At 46.5% G+C, this 20733-nt stretch overlaps 1 protein-coding gene across 1 annotated transcript in view; it reads right to left on the bottom strand.

Moving 5' to 3' along the window:
- The window catches only part of NDUFS1 (NADH:ubiquinone oxidoreductase core subunit S1), a 66529-nt gene extending 49740 nt beyond the window's left edge, over nucleotides 1–16789 (bottom strand). The window contains exons 1-7 of the mRNA XM_085874263.1: nucleotides 16662–16789; nucleotides 16272–16356; nucleotides 12699–12787; nucleotides 12461–12568; nucleotides 12276–12352; nucleotides 12094–12175; nucleotides 842–972 (exon numbers count right to left, since the gene is read on the bottom strand). Of these exons, the coding sequence (XP_085730389.1) occupies nucleotides 842–972; nucleotides 12094–12175; nucleotides 12276–12352; nucleotides 12461–12568; nucleotides 12699–12787; nucleotides 16272–16356; nucleotides 16662–16784 (695 nt within the window). The 5' untranslated portion in view covers nucleotides 16785–16789. The remainder of the gene's footprint in view (nucleotides 1–841; nucleotides 973–12093; nucleotides 12176–12275; nucleotides 12353–12460; nucleotides 12569–12698; nucleotides 12788–16271; nucleotides 16357–16661) is intronic.
- Nucleotides 16790–20733: the final 3944 nt, after the last annotated feature.

Below are 20733 nucleotides of genomic sequence, written 5' to 3'. Positions count from 1 at the left end.
GACAAATCTCAAATTCAAATTTGGACCACATTATGGATAAATCTGTGACACCCTGCCATTTTGGAGCAAAACAACAACCCTGGTTCATTTATAAAGAGCATAAGTGTACACAATGCTCAAATGTGCACAGGGACAAAAAGACATTTGTTCACAAAGTAATTTGCCCAAATAAAAATTTTTTTCTCTCTTTGCGTTCATACAACACACTCCAAATTTCATGCAAGGGGATAATTACCTCCACCGGCACATTATTCGCTACAGGTCATCGATGCCCTGTGGTGAGCACAGCAATAACGAGCCTAACATTTACGCAAACTAGATCACAGCATAATAATTAACATTATAATACCAAACATCATAAGTCTTCATGATATTGTGCAAATCTGGATTTCCGTGAGGATCCTTGAGAAGATGCAATTTTGCATTTGCACAATCCCTGGGAGAAGCACAGTGCACAGAAAAGTCAAATGTGGCAGGTGAAGATCCCACATCGTGCACAACTTCAGAGCGTTTTCAATGTTATTATTACACCATTAGCATGACGTTCCATGCAGATCTACTGTCGGGTTTGGAAAATAATCTTTTGATTCGCTTATTGGATCAAAACCGAGCAAAATGGATCACAATATGAATATAACAATAATATTAAACTAAATATATGAAACATCTCCACAGACTACTCTGGAGAAAATTTCCCAACATCGCTCTCGGAGCAATCAGTTGGACCGGTGTACCGCTTTGCTTAACAAACGCTGCCTATCAAGAGGTCAGCAATAACCAAGGGTCCATGCTTTGTGCAACGCATGTGCCTTCAATTGTCGATGCGGAAACGTAACCCCACCTGATGCAGCGCGTGCAGTGAATGCAGCGTGTCATGATAGTTTTGACGAGTGGTCCAATGTTCTTGTCCTCAACGGCACGTTTCATCTCGCCAAAGCGGCTTCGGTCACTGCCAAACATCATGGACTGATCCTGAAAATGACACCATTGGCAAAATCTCACACTTCAACCAGACTTAATTTGAGTCCCTAAAATACCTGCTTTCTCAATAACAGTGAGCACTTGTGAAAATCTAAATGTACACAAGGAATTATGCTTAAGGATTATATATTAATTATAAAGTACAAAAAAGTGGAATTTTGAACCCCCCTTCCTTCATGTCCAGCCATCAACACGTGTCTGGAAAATGACTCTCTCTCAATCTCCTTCCAACATTATATCCCGACTCTCCTGACAGAGATATGCAAAGACAAACGAACTCACATCAAGGCAGATGCGCAGAGATAGGCAAAGAAAAGAGAGACAGACAAAGAGACATGCACAGGTAAACTGAAAGAAAGACACAGACAGAGAGACGCATAAACAGACAGAAACGTACCTGCAGGTAAAAGAGGTGGGTGCGAGTATGGTTAACAAGGTGAGCAAATAACATGATTAACAATAGATTATCAGATGGTGTGACAGTGTACTGCTAACTTGAGCCTTGGAGGAAAGGGTGCGATTGTAATGACTCGCAAAGAGGCAGTTCCACAGGTAGGAGAAAATAGGAACAAATGAGCAGAGGTGAGCAGAAAGCCTAGATTTTGGAGGGTGAATAAGGAGGGGTGACTGCGAGTAGGCCAGCATCCCAGAGGGATGAATGGCTGAAAAAACAGAGGGAGAAAGGCCAAAGGCAACCCAAACTGTCTGCAATGAGAGAAGAAGAGGCTGAGTGTCTCAATTTCTCTGCGGGAGCAGGTTCCGACAAACGCCTTCAGGAGCCACAAGCCCAGGGTTAGTGGTCTGGGAGTTTACACTATCCCAGCACAATCTACCACAGGCTCACCGCTCGCCCACATATCATGGGGTTATTTGAAAATGATGAAAATGAAACGATTTGCAATACATGTAATTAACTTTAATGTCGTTAACAATATGTGTAATAAACTTTATTTATGTTAATCAACTTCAAGCCACATTAACAGGCCTCAGTGGGAGCATAATGTGGTGTCTTTATGCATTCCGAATTCCAAAAAGGACTTGTTAATTTTACCATGAGGGTAAGTAGCACATCATTATCATATCTTTCTTGTTCAGTTAACATCAGTCATTCTTATTATATTATTCGTTTCTTCTGCTGCAAATATCACCCCCCTGGAAGCTCTTTCAAATTAGGCTGGGAATTAGGCACGCTGCTGTAAAGGCACGCATAAACAAACCGAAGTGAATACGAAATGTCAATGCTTCTTAAAATGCACAGAAGTAGGTTTTTCAAATTGATTTGGCTTTTCTGTTCGAGAAGGGAAGCAGGAGTCGTCATCGTCGTTTTCTAGAAGATAAAATAAATTTAATGTGCCTTATCTCAATTTTGATCTCTCACCATCTTTGTGCCATAAAGCTAGAAGTAGAGGCTTTTAGAAGACATTGATAAACCCCACAACCGAACGAGTTTGCATGCTTCATGAACCCTATCCTCATTCAATTTTTTTAAAGCATTAAAAAATATAAAAATAATATGTAAAATAACGCTTGATGAGCAGCAGTTGATTATCTGTAAAAATGAACAACAAGAGCAGTCTATGACGAATTTTAAAAGCGCCAACCAAATGGACTTGTGCCTTGGAAATTTATAGTAGCCTGGGAGTGAAAGGCGTGGACGTCGGTCAATACAATCCATCAGACCCTGGAGAGGTGCCAATTATTTTGAGAGCATTGCATTCCACAGCATTCGAGAGTGAGAAATGTGAAGCATTGGCAGCAGCCCGTAAGAGAGAGCAGTATTCAATGAAACTACGAACAAAGTCATTGGCCGGCTACGGAGAGTTCAGGTTGACAAGGAGGGGCACATTACGACAGAGGATGCCCAGTCTGTGGCTGGCTTTGAAGGCCAACTTTGCAATGTGGTCTTTCCAGGAGAGGACATAGCCGATAGCGAGACGAACAAGTTTGAGGTTCAGTACTGAACGTCTTCAAGTGGCTCATCAAAGTAAGACATTTGTATAAATTTAATTATTCTTCACAGCGACAGCGAGACAATTGCCTCTCCACTGAACATCTCACGATAAAACTTCCTAAGAGCATGCAAGGTAAGAAACAACAGAGTTCAAACAATCAATCGGCTTTTTGATGAAAATCATTCAAAAAAAAAAAAAAAAAAAATCGATCTGTGCGAGGACAGAGATCAAAGTTAGCGATGAGAGAGATGCTCAAATTGCACTGTTTCGTAAGCTGAATAAAAACATGTTAACTCTTGCATTAGCGATGAAGGAGGGGAGGAATAAATAATTGACAAACAGCGAATCCATACTTGACAAGGTGAGGAAGCCAAATGCTGGCTGAAAAAAAAAAATCAAGGTGAAAAATCTTGAAAATGAGAATTGTTGAGTGTGATTACGATGTAATTTTATATCTTTAAATATCCCAGTCTGAACAACCACACCAGCAAGCACCAAACACGGCATCGGTGAATCCTCAGATACATTTCCCTGGTGGCAACCATGTCCTGCCTGGTGATGGGAGAGGAGCTTTCAAATTCATTCTTCATTAAAAAATAAACAAACCGTTTTGTCCCTTCAGAAACATGGTCACCTCATTTTGAAAGCTTTTTGGACCCACATCCATGTGAGGTTGTCATTTTGAGATTCATCCATCCAAAGGATGAGGGTTGTTTAGACCGCTTCAACACCAATTAATTGATGTAACATTGTGAGACCACGAGCTCGCTCTATGGGAGAAAAACTTTGTGCTCGACTGATCGTGCTCTATGGGAGAAAAACTTTGTGCTCGACTTTGTGCTCGACTGATGCAAATTGGCCTTTTCGGCAAACAAACGGCTTCACAAAGCAACAAATCATTCTGCAACCGTCAGGAAGGCATGAGTTTGTGCGTTATAATTTGTCGTTGAAAATATATATATATATATATATATATATATATATATATATATATATATATATATATATATATATATATATATATATATATATATATATATATATATATATATATATATAAATATAACATGATAATAAATATGTTCTTAAATTGATAATCCATTCGACATTTATCTGCGCCAACGCGCACTATTAAAAGTGATAAGTGAAAGCAGGCAAATCGACTCTCCAAACAAAGCAAGCAAAATCTCAATCAAATGCAAATGAACCTCAAATTTGTAATTTCACTTGCACGATGAAAAGTTTATTTCGATTTTGCTCACGGGTTTTGGGCCTTACTTGCTTACTATACCCTAAAACGTCGATACGACGCACAATATTCTTTAATGGTAATGGGTTTAGAACCACACAAATCACAAGAGTTTTGAAGGAGTAACATGTTATTACTACCTCTACCACCGAAGGTGGAGGTGGTTATGTTTTCACCCCTTTCGTCTGTTTGTTTATGTACAGGATATCTCAAAAAGTTGTAGACGAATCCGGATTAAATTTTGTGGACAGGTTCGGTGTGTGACAAGGATGAACCGATTCGATTTTGTTGAACATCCGGATCCGACTACTAGAGTGTTTAAAGTGATTCTTCACCATTGAGAGATAGGGCCAAAAACTATATACAGCACGATATCTCAAAAATGTATTGGGCCAGATATGTTCTTGTAGATCAGGCATTGGGTGGCGGAGGTATGTGCTCTAACGAGTGCCCTTCTAGTTCGTACTTGAACAGGACTCGGTAGAACGCATAGAAGCTGAACGCATACCGGTAAAACGCATACCCCACCCCCTCCCCCCCCCCCCCCCCATCATTACTCTTTAGAAGCACCTTTGGCAGTGATTAGAAGTTCAAATCTTCTTGGTTATGTGGATCAGCTTTATACATCAAGATTTAGGAATTTTCTCCCATTCTTCCTTGCAGATTTGTTCAAGCTCTGTCAAGTTAGATGGGGAGTGTCGGTGAACAGCAATCTTCAAGTCTTTCCACAGATTCTCAATGGGATTCAAGGCTGAGCTTTGGCTGGGTCACTCAAGGACTTTCACGTTCTTGTTCTGAAGCCATTTCAGTGTTGCTTTGGCTGTATACTTGGGGTCATTGTCCTGTTGGAACGTAAATCTTCACCGCAGTCTCAGGTCTGTTGCACTCTGAAGCAGGTTCGCCTCAAGGATTTGTCTGCATTTGGCTCCATTCATTGTTCCCTCTATCCTTAAAAGTCTCCCAGTCCCTGCTGCTGAAAAGCATCCCGGTAGCATGTTGCTATCACCACCATGCTTCACGATCGGAATGGTGTTCAATGGGTGATGAGCTGTGCTTGGTTACTGCCAGACATAACTCTTTGCACTCAGGCCAAAGGGTTCAATTTTCATCTCATCAGATCACAGAATATTTTGCTTCATGCTCTCAGTCTTTCACATGCCTTTTTGCAAACTTCAGGCATGCTGTCATGTGCCTTTTTCTCAAGAGTGGTTTCCATATGACCACTCTCCCATAAAGCCTAGATTTGTGAAGTGCTGCAGAGACTATTGTCCTTCCAGGAGGTTCTCCCATCTCAGCCATGGAACTCTGTAGTTCTGTCAGAGTGGTCATTGGGTTCTTGCTCACCTCCCTGATTAAGTTCCTTCTTGCACGGTTGCTCAGTTTGGTCAGAAGGCCAGCTCTAGGAAGAGTCTGGGTAGTTATATATTCCTTCCATTTCCTAATGATGGAGCTCACTGTGTTCTTCAGAACTTTCAGCACTCTAAAAATTGTTTTATACCCTTCCTCAGATCTCTACCTCCTCACAATTCTATCTCGGAGTTCTAGTCAGTTCCTTGGACTTCACGGTGGTTACTGCTCTGATATGCACTGTCAACTGTGGGACCTTATATATAGAAAGGTTTGTTTATTTCTAAATCATGTCCACTCAATTGAAATGGCCACAGGTCGACTCCAATCAAGTTGTGGAGACATCTCAAGAATGGTCAGATGAAATTCCCTGAGCTCAATTTGGTGTGTCATAGCAAAGGGGTTGAATACTTATTGACACAAAACATTCCAGATTTAAATTTGGAAAAATTTCTGAAAACATGTTTTCACTTAGTCATTATGAGGTCTTTTGTGTCGATCAGTGACAAAAACAAGAATTAAATTTAATCCATTTTATATTCAGGTTGCAACAACAAAATGTGACAAAAGTCGAAGGTTGTTAATACTGTTGTGGTTACCAAATTCGCAAACCACCATTCAGGTCCCTTAGGTGAGATATCTCGGTAAGTATATGTGTAGTTAGGCCCAAACCCGTTGTCTAGAGGGAATAAATGTCATTCATGCGTGCTGCGACTCTTCAGGATAGCCGTTTTTCTTTTACTATCTTTATTTTGGACCAACCGCCATTATCACCACCGCCAACCGCGTCTCAACAGTCATCACAACATCAACCACCCACCGCGGCGCCGCTTCACCACAGCAGCCACGACCTTTGCCGTCACACCTCGCAACCGTCGCATCGCCACCGTTCTTGCGCCGCTTGTGGGTACCGGTATTGGACTCGTGCAGGGCGCGCGCCGAACAGCGTGTACAAAACCACGGACTTTCCGCTCCAAAAACGGATCAAAAACGACTCACGCCCACTTTTGTTCCTTCCAATCGGTGAGCGAGGGGCGATTTGGCCCCGCCTCCAGGGCGTTGGAGGGCGGTCGCTATATGCAAATTCATGGATCAAAAAGCATTCACGCCCACTTTTTCTCGGGCCAATGGGGAGCGAGGTGAAAGGTCGAAGGCAGGGGGTCAAAGGCGAAGCCACGGGGCTGATATAAGCGACTGCGTTCGTCAGTCGAGAGAGTCGTCGTGTGTGCGTTGGAAGGAGTTCGCAGGAGGAAGAGTTCGGAGTTGGAGTCGGAGCGAAGAGGACGGAGCTGTGGAGAGGCGGCGGCGGCGAAGGCAGACGAGGGGGTGCTCGCGTCGGTGCCGGGAGCTGCACACCAGGGAGGCCGACGGCGCGACCTGGTCGAGGTGGAGACGCTCGTCGCGGGACCCGAGACAGAGTAAAAATCCTCCTTTCCCCGAGCATCAGCAACCCCCTCCTGTTTCCCCCCGCGCTGAGATAGTGCGACCAAGGGGGCCCCCTTCCCACCCCCTACCAGACACTGTCCGCGAGGCCCGCGGAGTTGAGGCACCACCGCCGCTCCGCGTCTCATCACCAGACGGGTAGGCCCGACACGGTCTCGGCCCCAGGCCCGCCTACCCCCTCATCCTGGAGGGTGGTTCTCTTTTCTTTTGCTTTGGGAATATGTGTTGTTGGCGCCGTCTGTGAAGTAAAATTGTGTAAGTGTTGCCGTGTGCTCGCGTAATCGGTATTAGATCTGCATTGTCGCATTTGCTTTTTGTCTTCTCCTTTTCTATGTGCTTTTGGTGGAATTGTATATGTGTGCTTTCCGTTCATCGCGAATAAATGTGCTTTATGTTGAACTGTTTCCCGCTTCGCTTCGTCATTTCTCTCATTGAATCCTCATCTTGCTTCACGTAAAGGGTTGGTAGTGGGCTGAATACGCCCGATAATTAATCGAACCGTCGAGGCCGACGATAACACCGCTCGGTTATCCCGATAGTACGGAACGGGTCGCTTAAGTGGCCCGTGTCCGAAGTCGACCTGCGGCGAGGTGCGATTGCCCGGTCTACCCTCCGTGTGGGTACTTAGGTAGGTCGAATTTGGCGAGCAACCCTATCCCACGCGGGGGCCGATTGGCTCGATCGCGGTGAGACCGAAAGGTCCACCCGTGACTGGTTCCCGGCGTTAGTCCGAGAGGGTCACGACTGGATTGTCCGTCCGGTGGGCGACGTGCCGCGATTCGAGTTATGTGGCCGTCAGCAGGCCGGCGGGCGCGAATCAGTAACAATACTTTCAAGGCACTGCATAGCATTTTGGTCCGATCTCTCAATGTTGAAGAATCACTTTTAAAATTACAAGTCTGGAGAGGGCGATGGTTCACGAGCAATGTACACGGTTTGCCTTTTTTATTTTTTGACCTTTGAGGGGACGCCACAGGCAAACTGGCGGGAATCGGGAAAAACGTAAATGATGAAAGTTTAGTACTCGAAGAGCACTTGCATACCAACTTTCATTCGAAACAGTTGAAAACCCGAGGAGCTCGATGCCCAATTTATCGACATTCTATAAGTTTGTGACCTTGACATTGGGACGAAAATGAGCAATCGAGCTCCGTGGGGCTATGCAGGTGCCATTGGGCTAACCAAATACCGAAACCCCTGCCAGATTCAACAAACCCTCTCAGAGAAGATGTACCTTGAAATCGGCTACCCCCTAAAAACACGTTTTTTGGGCGTGGCTCCGCCCATAATGGGTGCAGCACGCCCATTCTCCGGAAAACACAACTAGATCAAGATATAAACCTCCCAACCAAATTTTATCAGGATCAGATCAAAACCCACGGAGCTATGCTCAGGACAGACCGACAGACAGACAGACACACACCCATAACGAATATAGTGGTCACTTACTGACTCGTGAACCAATAGTGTAGTACTGCATTTGGATCCACCAGATTATGTCCAAATCAGTCTGCAACATTTAGATATTTCATGCTGATAGACAGACAGACAGACAGTGACAACGAGGGGTAAAAACATAATCTCCATCCACCTTTGTTGGTGGAAGTAATGAAGATTGATTCTCAGAATCTGGAACACTGAATCATGTGGGAAGATGGTTGCAGTCAATTTGCTTACTTTCTCAACATCGAAGATAAATCCAACAGAGGGCAATTTTCAGTCTCTCTGCAAGGCTCACAAGTGTGTGTTCATCCTTCAGCAAACCAGAAAGCATCATTTTGTACATCACACAGCGGAACTCTCCAACCAGTCTCTATCCTCAAAGTTATGGTGGTATCTTGTCAAGTCAGTCTCTGGTGTATACTCCCTCCATCCCCACCCTCAAACGGCATGACCGCAGATTCTGCTCGAGATAAAGCTAAATGTTTTAACTCGGTGCTTGCCTCCAGATATGGTGTATCGAACACACCCCATTCTGTCCCCATCATAACCCCTCATACTCAATGTGAACTGGACTTTGTGTCCTTGTCACACGAGAACAGAGAGGGAAAGTTCTGGTTAGCCTTGAACTTGCTTTCGTGATGGGCTCAGATGGTATTAGTATCCATGTTCTTAAATCCTGCTGTGGTTTCTCCTTTATCTTGACTCTTCAACCTGTCCTTATCATTTGGCTGCCTTATATCTGCCTCAATGTCAGCAAACATCACTGGTCAACAAGAAGGGTGCAAAAACAGATCATCAAACTACCGACTAAAAACTAGTTCCAATTATAAGCAGTCATGGAATCAATCAATGCTGTTATCATCAAGCGTTTCTTCCTTTTAAACGACCTCATCCTTGGCAGTCACTGGATGATGCACATGCTTCTGTTACTTGCACCCTCAGCAATGGTTGGAGGTTGGAGGCCCTAAACCTCACACTAGAGGTTAGGACAGTCTTTATTGGACACATCTTGGGCATTCAACAGTCTGGCATTCTGCTCTGCATGTCAAGATTACGGTCTGTAGCATATTATACAAGACCACCTTCATGCATGTAGTTCTGACTTCGCTCATTCACGTGGTCAATGTGTTGAGAGCAATGGAGCCCTCCCCTCTCAGTGGTAACTGTAGTGTCCAAAGGTCTGTCTTCCACCAAATCATTTTTTTAACAGTATCCAAGGCTCATCATGGAGCTGCCACACACAAATCACTCAAATGGACATACAGATGAATACTCGAGACAACAGTGGACTGCGAGACGAGACAAACACAGCCACTGAGCTTGGGGAAAGTGCCAGTGCCATCAATTCCCGAGGCACACTGGGAACCAGCGACACCACAATGACGACGACACACCTTTCTCACCACACTCCGTGGAGCATTTCTTCCTCCCCATGGATGCCAACCTATGGGGATTGTCTGTTCTCTATCATTTTCAAAGCTGAACATCAAGCGAGGGAGTAGTACATAGCATTTTAAAAGCCTTTGGTAAGACTTGGAATGGGTTTGACCAACCGACCTCCTAGACTTGACGAGAACACTAAACCATTACAATGAGTGTAATGATAAGACCTTGTACCTCATCCGCATTATACCTCTCCAATGCTCTGAAAAAACACTTCCTTTTAACAGATGACTCGACATTGTGACATACAGTATGTTATACCGATGACAGGCAAATAGCAGCAGCTATGACACTGTCTGGTTATGTGGAATCAATTAGAATCAGGTCTTATAATCACATCAATTGCACCCCCTCCCCATTCCTCCTCTCCCCTCAAATCAGGCAACAAACTAGAAGGGCACTCGGGAGAGCACATACCACCACCAGGGTTGAACGGTTTACGTTTTGTATCCCACCAACAGGCCGGATCTGGATGCAGCTTGAACCAAAATCGAATCGGCTTGTGATAGTCACCAATTCAACTCATCCGAGATTTGTCATAACTAGTCAACAGAATTTTGAAACATGTTATACTGTATCGTTTTTGGCCCCATCTCTTAATGGAGAAAAATCACTTGGTAATTCAAAAAAAATTCTCAGATCTGGATATGGATCTTCACCAAAATCGAATCAATTCATCCTTGTCACAGACCCAACCTGTCCACCAAGTTTTGTCCAAATCCGTCCATAACTTTGAGATATCCTGCTCAGACAGACCTCCGTCCGAAAAACAGGTGAAAACATAACCTCCGTCCACCTTCGGTGGTGGAGCTAACTATAACAGTGCAAATCAAAACAAATGGAGAGAAAATAATCTCAAGTAAAAGGTATCTGTTTAATGCTCACTACGGTTTATAAATCGTATTTGATCAAAACTACTGCAAAATTTTAAATGAAGATTTAATTTGTAGTTTTACAAGATTTCAAGAAGCGGAACCCCTGGCAGGGGAAAACATTTTCAGATCAATTATTGATAATCGGACCTCCCCCAATGGAAGCCCTCTCACATTATCCATTTTGGTTGGTCTATTTGTTCCCCCCTATCTGAGCACATACAACTCATGATTCTGGGGTTCCAGGTTCAAATCCCACACACAGTGTTGATTGTTATATTGTTTCCTAATGTGCTTCTACCTTTCTTTTCATATGTAGCACATGGCTGTTGGTTGCATCATTTGCTGGGGGGTGTGGCTGTGCTGCTGACATAGTGCCCCTGCAGGATGGAGCAGGAATTTGGATTTTGGACAGGTTTCTGGCGATAGTCCTCATGTCGTCTTATTTGTGAATACTCTTGCATATCACGAGTGTCCACAATTCAAATAACCGCACTTCACGTGGAGGCGCACAGCAGTTAGAGAAACGCTTTTGAATATTTAAAGGATAGATAGTCTTCCCCGCTAAAATGGGATTTTAACCTTTACCTCGTGTTTTCTTTCAATCCTGGGTTGGGTTGGAGAATTCTCATCTAAATCCCCAGCTCTTGAGAGAGGGAAACCAGGCTCAAATCGCATTTAAGACATGTGTTCCTCTATATTTTATCAACTTCTTAACTTTCTAGTTTAAAAAAAAAAACAAACGTTTTTACAGGTTCTCAGACTCATGGAGGAGCTGTTACATGCAGAGGTATTAAATAACATCCGACATTTTCAATTCACACAAACACTGCCTGTGAGTTCGGGAAAATTGCCACAACTTCTCAAAGCATTGTGTGTACCGGAGACATCAAATTCCGATGTCGCTGTTGTCTCCAGTCAGTGGGGCCATTGAGGGAGAAAGATCCCCTTCCCTCCCACACCCCATTCCCCAGCCTACTTGGGATGCCAACACACAGGGTTTACCCATGCTCAAGCTTCTAAATGGTGAGTGTCAAGTCAGTAGGATGCACATACCATTTTGAAAGTCTTTGGTAAGAACCGGCCAGGATCAGCCAATTCGCAAACCTCTCACTCTCGGAGCGGGTGCTCGAACCACAATACTACCGAGTCTGGTATAAGAGTAGCTGATGTAAAAGTACAATGACGTTTACTCATATCCTTGACCTGCACGTGATTGATGTACAAGCTCCTTCCTTTATCAATGTAAAAAAAAAAAAATTGCCGATCAAATCGCATGATAAATCGAAACGGAAGAGCCTTGCCCGAAATAATCCATAAATGCACAGAAAAATCACAAATTACGACCTTTTCCATGACGTACCTGAAGGTCACACTCGCCTCCCTGGTCACAAATGGGACAATCCAGAGGGTGATTGGCCAAAAGAAACTCCATAACACCTTCCCTGAGGACGTACAGCAATGAAGGAGTCAAAAAAATAAAACCCAACAAATAATTAAAAAGTTCCCTTCATCTACAACGGAGTGTGCCATTCATAAACACACCTGGCCTTTTTAGTTCGCTCAGAATCAGGCTTGATGTTCCAACCTTTCATGACTGGCATGGCACAAGCAGCAACGGGCTGGAAATGCACAACACATCCGCCATGACGATCATGTGATTACTGTGGAGCATGTTCTAATCATTCAGGTTGAGTGACCGAAGACGGTAGACAACTGTCAGAACATACTTTCGGTGCCTTCTCTATTTCAACGAGGCACATGCGACAGTTTCCGGCAATGGAGAGGCGCTCGTGGTAGCAGAATCGAGGGATTTGAATTCCAACCTGTTCACAGGCCTGTACAACAACAGTACAATTGTTATTTAGACCCAAAGGACCTCATACAAGAAAAAGGACAAAAAAAAGGTTTGGAGGAAGTTCCCATGACAAATACAAACACAGACGTACAATAAGAGAGGAGGCAAACCTGCAGGACTGTTGTGCCAGGTTCCACCATCACAGGATCACCATCCACAAAAACCTCAATGAGGTTCCGATGGTTGCTGGTCAAATGGACTGTGAACAGCAGGAGAAATAACATGCATGTGTATGTTCCACTTGTATTTACAACTGAATCACCTCTTGCTAAGTGCCTTACGTTAACTGAAACAATATGTATGCTGACTGTGGACCGAGCTGCGTGCGCAAACTCGAAACATTCGGATGTGCAGCACGATGGTGCTCGTCCTATGAATGAATGAAAGTATGATTGATATTCTCCTGCAAGGGATGCTGAAGTTTGGTATGAAAGGACCCATTCAAGCGCATGCTGGACCCACGTGTGGGGGTTGCATCATCTCTCAAAGGGTGTTGCTATGACTTATGCAACCCCAACCCTCCCCCCTCAGCCCTCGCAGCCCCGGTACACAGTGACAATGGCCAATTATTTTGATGAAATGTAGCGCCAAGCATTGCTATCAGCAGGCTCATAATCACTTTTGGAAGGACGGTGTAATCAAAGATGCAACAACCAGTACTCGCAAAGAACCGGTGACAGTTAATAGTTGAGGGTCGGGGGTCGAGGATAGGCGAGATGGTTCAGAGACAAGTGCGCCACCTCTGGCCAAGGAAGGGAATTAAACAACTGGACAGCAACAGGCACAGGAGGCACCTCTGTAGGCTTTCTACCTTGGTTGTGGGGGAGGGGGGAGCTTTGTGTGTGTGTGTGTGGGGGGGGGGAGGAGGTTTGTGGGGGGGAGCTTTGTGTATGTGTGTGTGGGGGGGAGGTTTGTGTGTGTGTGGGGGGAGGGATGGAGGTTTGTGGGGGGGTGGAGACTTGTGGGGGGTGTGGAGACTTGTGGGGGGTGTGGAGACTTGTGGGGGGTGTGGAGGCTTGTGGGGGGGTGTGGAGGCTTGTGGGGGCAGGGGTGGAGGTTTGTGGGGGCAGGGGTGGAGGTTTGTGGGGGCAGGGGTGGAGGTTTGTGGGGGCAGGGGTGGAGGTTTGTGGGGGCAGGGGTGGAGGTTTGTGGGGGCAGGGGTGGAGGTTTGTGGGGGCAGGGGTGGAGGTTTGTGGGGGCAGGGGTGGAGGTTTGTGGGGGCAGGGGTGGAGGTTTGTGGGGGCAGGGGTGGAGGTTTGTGGGGGCAGGGGTGGAGGTTTGTGGGGGCAGGGGTGGAGGTTTGTGGGGGCAGGGGTGGAGGTTTGTGGGGGCAGGGGTGGAGGTTTGTGGGGGCAGGGGTGGAGGTTTGTGGGGGCAGGGGTGGAGGTTTGTGGGGGCAGGGGTGGAGGTTTGTGGGGGCAGGGGTGGAGGTTTGTGGGGGCAGGGGTGGAGGTTTGTGGGGGCAGGGGTGGAGGTTTGTGGGGGCAGGGGTGGAGGTTTGTGGGGGCAGGGGTGGAGGTTTGTGGGGGCAGGGGTGGAGGTTTGTGGGGGCAGGGGTGGAGGTTTGTGGGGGCAGGGGTGGAGGTTTGTGGGGAGCAGGGGTGGAGGTTTGTGGGGGCAGGGGTGGAGGTTTGTGGGGGCAGGGGTGGAGGTTTGTGGGGGCAGGGGTGGAGGTTTGTGGGGGCAGGGGTGGAGGTTTGTGGGGGCAGGGGTGGAGGTTTGTGGGGGGTGGAGGTTTGTGGGGGGGTGGAGGTTTGTGGGGGGTGGAGGTTTGTGGGGGGGTGGAGGTTTGTGGGGGGATGGAGGTGTGGGGGGATGGAGGTGTGGAGGTTTGTGGGGAGGGTGGAGGCTTGTGGGGAGGGTGGAGGCGAGGTGGAGGTTTGTGGGGAGGGTGGAGGCTTGTGGGGGGGTGTGGATGTGGTTTGTGGGGAGGGTGGAGGTTTGTGGGGGGGTGGAGGTTTGTGGGGGGTGGAGGTTTGTGGGGGGGTGGAGGTTTGTGGGGGGAGTGGAGGTTTGTGGGGGGGAGTGGAGGTTTGTGGGGGGAGTGGAGGTTTGTGGGGGGAGTGGAGGTTTGTGGGGGAGTGGAGGTTTGTGGGGGGAGTGGAGGTTTGTGGGGGAGTGGAGGTTTGTGGGGGGAGTGGAGGTTTGTGGGGGGGGGAGTGGAGGTTTGTGGGGGGGAGTGGAGGTTTGTGGGGGGAGTGGAGGTGGAGGTTTGTGGGGGGGAGTGGAGGTGGAGGTTTGTGGGGGAAGGTTTGTGGGGGGGTGTGGAGGTTGGTGGGGGAGTGTGGAGGTTTGTGGGGAGTGTGGAGGTTTGTGGGGGAGTGTGGAGGTTTGTGGGGGAGTGTGGAGGTTTGTGGGGGAGTGTGGAGGTTTGTGGGGGAGTGTGGAGGTTTGTGGGGAGTGTGGAGGTTTGTGGGGGAGTGTGGAGGTTTGTGGGGAGTGTGGAGGTTTGTGGGGGAGTGTGGAGGTTTGTGGGGGAGTGTGGAGGTTTGTGGGGGAGTGTGGAGGTTTGTGGGGGAGTGTGGAGGTTTGTGGGGGAGTGTGGAGGTTTGTGGGGAGTGTGGAGGTTTGTGGGGGAGTGTGGAGGTTTGTGGGGAGTGTGGAGGTTTGTGGGGAGTGTGGAGGTTTGTGGGGAGTGTGGAGGTTTGTGGGGGAGTGTGGAGGTTTGTGGGGGAGTGTGGAGGTTTGTGGGGGAGTGTGGAGGTTTGTGGGGGAGTGTGGAGGTTTGTGGGGAGTGTGGAGGTTTGTGGGGGAGTGTGGAGGTTTGTGGGGAGTGTGGAGGTTTGTGGGGAGTGTGGAGGTTTGTGGGGGAGTGTGGAGGTTTGTGGGGAGTGTGGAGGTTTGTGGGGGAGTGTGGAGGTTTGTGGGGGAGTGTGGAGGTTTGTGGGGGAGTGTGGAGGTTTGTGGGGGAGTGTGGAGGTTTGTGGGGAGTGTGGAGGTTTGTGGGGGAGTGTGGAGGTTTGTGGGGGAGTGTGGAGGTTTGTGGGGAGTGTGGAGGTTTGTGGGGGAGTGTGGAGGTTTGTGGGGGAGTGTGGAGGTTTGTGGGGAGTGTGGAGGTTTGTGGGGGAGTGTGGAGGTTTGTGGGGGAGTGTGGAGGTTTGTGGGGAGTGTGGAGGTTTGTGGGGGAGTGTGGAGGTTTGTGGGGGAGTGTGGAGGTTTGTGGGGGAGTGTGGAGGTTTGTGGGGGAGTGTGGAGGTTTGTGGGGGAGTGTGGAGGTTTGTGGGGGAGTGTGGAGGTTTGTGGGGGAGTGTGGAGGTTTGTGGGGAGTGTGGAGGTTTGTGGGGGAGTGTGGAGGTTTGTGGGGGAGTGTGGAGGTTTGTGGGGAGTGTGGAGGTTTGTGGGGAGTGTGGAGGTTTGTGGGGGGGTGCAGGTTTGTGGGGGGGTGCAGGTTTGTGGGGGGTGCAGGTTTGTGGGGGGGTGCAGGTTTGTGGGGAGGGTGCAGGTTTGTGGGGGGTGCAGGTTTGTGGGGGGTGCAGGTTTGTGGGGGTGGATGTTTTTGGGGGGTGGATGTTTTTGGGGGGTGGATGTTTTGGGGGGTGGAGGTTTGTGGGGGTGGAGGTTTGTGGGGCGGTGGAGGTTTGTGGGGGGGGTGCAGGTTTGTGGGGGTGGAGGTTTTTGGGGGGGTGGATGTTTTTGGGGGGGTGGAGGTTTGTGGGGGACTGCGTACTGGGTTGTACACTCACGCTGCTGTGCGAGTACGGGTAGCCATCTCAAGCTCGTATCCAGAGCACACAGAACCTTTGCGGGACTCAACCGCAGCATTTTAACCTGGAAAGGAAAGCAAAATGTTCCAACAGACACAAGGACAACCACACGTATTGGAAGGTAATCTATGAAAGCGGAACCAAGGCCCTTCCAACACAACATGAGACCTTGGGAGCGGCTGCAGTCCGTTATTTAAAAACAACACGCCGGCGTCTCAAAGTCAAGGACGGTGCGAAGCTCAGGGCTCCTTGTGTGCATTTTGGAACCGACCGAGGTTTGTTGAACAAAATGCATTTAGTATTCAAACATTAAAAGCGACTTAAATAAAAAATAGGGGACTCCGTACAAGGAACGAAGCATATAACAACCTGCAATCCTTGACCCTCGTATTTCCTCAGACAAGAATTTCCAATATGGCCGCCAAGGACTTCCGGTACGTCACTTCCTCCTCGATGTAAACAATTATTTGGTTGTTGTTGTTTGTATTTCATTTTTAAGTGGATTGCCCGGGGACACAATAATAATTGGTTCGTGCGTCCCGTGTACTTATTTTCCAAACTAATTTATAAAACCAGTCCAAAACCATATTATCGGAGACCATCTACTTATTACGTCCACGTGTTTGCCTTCCCTGTTCCCCTCTGCTCATGCTCTCACAAAGCCTGGTGTTGGCTTCACGTGGTGAATGGCTTATGATATCAGGGTCTTGAGTTTGAGCCTCTGTCGGGCCGTTAAATAACATCAAGTAGGTTGACAAAATGAGTACCAGCTTAGAGTACAAAATGAGGTCACAGGGGCACCTGACAATGTTGACAATGATGCAACCAGCAGCCACATGCTGCATACGAATAATGACCCCCCCCCCAGTGGGGGTGCCATCACCCCCCATTAAACTGGATGTAAGACTGCAAGGATTATCGCCATTCACGTTGAATGCACCGTTGTGTCGCCGCCGCACGGCCCCATTTCGCCGCCATGTTGCTCTGCCCAGTGTGTGTGATTCACCGCACCCTGCGTTGAGTTGTGTTGATGTGAGAATATGTCACATCGACTTTGACTTTCAACTCAAAATTAAAATTCAATACTCAAGATCTCCCGAGAATTTATCACGCGAGTTGAAATATATTTGTAACGAGTGGGCTAACCAAGATGGCGCTTCTTAGCGACAAATCTGCACCACCCGTAATCTTTCCAGTCTTTAATACATTTCATTGTGTCACCCGTCCCCTCTCCCTCAATGGAATGAAGAAGATAAACCAGTACGGTATATATTGAATGAATACAGTGTCGCGCTGCTCGAGCGCAGACATCATTACTCGGCCCCAAAATCTCATCTCATCTCATCATGGCCGTGAGAAAACTCTCACCATTTTCAACACGTCTCTTCCCTCCTCTCAAACTCCTTCCCCTTCTCTCGACACTCCCCTCACCTCCCATCTCCAGGGGCAGCCGTCCTCCCTTGACTTGGAGTGGATACATACAGCACAGGACATATAAACATATTGAAGCCCTTCACTTGACGAGGCAGCAAGGCACGGATTGAGTCCCATCACAACACTTGTGGCACAATCTGTTATCGCAAAAGTGTCACCTGCGACACGAACACATTCTATCTGCCCTGCTGACACCAGTTAAGAGGTTTGCAGTCAGGAATAGTAGTTAAACGAAAGCATCCTAGATGTCACATGACACTGACTGATCCTCGATGTGACATGTCACATGACACTGACTGATCCTCGATGTGACATGTCACATGACACTGACTGATCCTCGATGTGACATGTCACATGACACTGACTGATCCTCGATGTGGCATGTCACATGACACTGACTGATCCTCGATGTGACATGTCACATGACACTGACTGATCCTCGATGTGACATGTCACATGACACTGACTGATCCTCGATGTGACATGTCACATGACACTGACTGATCCTCGATGTGACATGTCACATGACACCGACTGATCCTCGATGTGACATGTCACATGACACCGACTAATCCTAGATGTGACATGTCACATGAAACTGACTGATCCTCGATGTGACATGTCACATGACACTGACTGATCCCAGATGTTTTTCTCAGGTCAAGCCACATTAGATCTGTGACTCTCTACAGGTATCATGTAAACCTGTACTAACCTGTTCCATGGTCGGGTTGTCGGCACCTAAACCGTCTCCCCCACCGGGTTTTCTGGTGAGGAGGGTGTTTGGATATGGACACCCAACAGGATAAACCAGAGTTGGTGTCAAAGCCACCCAATGCTCGCCTGTTTATACATTTATCATAATTAAAAGACCAGTCTAATAGCGAACGAAGCAAGCTTCATACTTCACACGTGCATGTGAGAGAATAGGAAACAACAACAACAACAACAACAACAACAACAACAACAACAACACAATACCCCTGGCGATTTGGAATCCGTGTCGTTAGCTATGACCTTTTGCTACTGGTTGTTGTTAAACGCTGTGCGGTGTATAAACACGATTGGGTTTTATTTCTATCTTGTGAATATTACTTAACGCGTGCACATGAGAGAATAGAATAGGAAAAAGAAAAACGTAGAATTCTTCTTACATTCGCTTCTTAAATATATCAAATTAAACCGTCTTTTTGCTATGAAAAAAATAAATATTACCTTAACATTACCTTCACAACAACTACACCGCCGAGAACAGGATCTCTTCTGCAAAAATAAATATTACCTCAACATTACCTTACAACAACAACTGCACCGCAGAGAACAGGATCTCATCTGCAAAAATAAATATTACCTTAACATTACCTTCACAACAACAACTACACCGCCGAGAACAGGATCTCATCTGTAAAAATAAATATTACCTCAACATTACCTTCACAACAACAACTACACCACCAAGAACAGGATCTCATCTGAAAAAATTAATATTACCTCAACATTACCTTCACAACATCAACTACACCGCCTAGAACAAGATCTCATCTAAAAAAATAAATATGACCTCAACATTACCTTCACAACATCAACTACACCGCCTAGAACAAGATCTCATCTGAAAAAATTAATATTACCTCAACATTACCTTCACAACATCAACTACACCGCCTAGAACAAGATCTCATCTGAAAAAATTAATATTACCTCAACATTACCTTCACAACATCAACTACACCGCCTAGAACAAGATCTCATCTAAAAAAATAAATATTACCTCAACATTACCTTCACAACATCAACTACACCGCCGAGAACAAGATCTCATCTGAAAAAATTAATATTACCTCAACATTACCTTCACAACATCAACTACACCGCCTAGAACAAGATCTCATCTAAAAAAATAAATATTACCTCAACATTACCTTCAAAACAACAACTACACCACCAAGAACAGGATCTCATCTGAAAAAATTTATATTACCTCAACATTACCTTCACAACATCAACTACACCGCCTAGAACAAGATCTCATCTGAAAAAATAAATATTACCTCAACATTACCTTCACAACAACAACTACACCACAAGAACAGGATCTCATCTAAAAAAAAATAAATATTACCTCAACATTATACCTCCACATTACCTTCACAACGACAACTACACCGCCAAGAACAGGATCTCATCTAAAAAATAAATATTACCTCAACATTACCTTCACAACGACAACTACACCGCCAAGAACAGGATCTCATCTAAAAAATAAATACCAGAAGTGAACGTAGTATTCTTCTTACATTCGCTTCTGACTTTACCCACAACTTGTTCACAACTGTATATGCAATTTCCGGGTACTTCGGAATTAGCGATCAAATAACGTAAATCACGATTTAAAATTACTTTTTGATGATGTGGGAGATATCTATTAAAATCAGTGGAGGAAATAAAAAAACCATGTCTGATATTATTTGAGCCTTTCATGTCTCCGACGATGCCTTCATCTCCCTGCATACATCATTCCCCATGACAAAAACCGGAAACAAAAAAAAAACCAGAAGCAAAAAAAAAAACGGAAGCAAAATGGTCATAGCCAATGACACGGATTCACAATTGCAAGGGTATTGTGTTGTTTTTGCTGTTTCCTAATCTCTCATGTGCACGCGTTAAGTAATATTCACAAGATAGAAATAAAACCCAATCGTGTTTATACACCGCACAGTGGGCTGAGTTCGCGGGCTGAGTTCGTGGGAGTCCCGTGGTAGGGCTGAGTTTGTGGGCTGAGTTCGTGAGAGTCCCGTGGCAGAGTTCGTGTGCTGAGTCCCGTGGGAGGAGTAAGCTTTTTGCTTCGGAGAGAGCAGTCATTCAGCAGGCCATCGGGTCCTGCTTGGCTTGCTTGGCTTGAGGCCTTCGGAAGCTTTTTGCTTCGGCTGGCTCAGTGAGCTTTGGCTGCTGCTTTGTTTTAGAAGGAACTTGAGCCGGTTGTTCGGCTCGAGCTGCGAGTGGAGGA

This window comes from Eptatretus burgeri, chromosome 3 (genome assembly GCF_056783735.1).
Source record: "Eptatretus burgeri isolate ZD-2024b chromosome 3, Ebu_testis_v1, whole genome shotgun sequence".
Classification (NCBI taxonomy): Eukaryota; Metazoa; Chordata; class Myxini; order Myxiniformes; family Myxinidae; genus Eptatretus; species Eptatretus burgeri.
The sequence above is the reverse complement of the archived record's forward strand: the minus strand, read 5'-3'. Positions and strand labels throughout refer to the sequence as shown.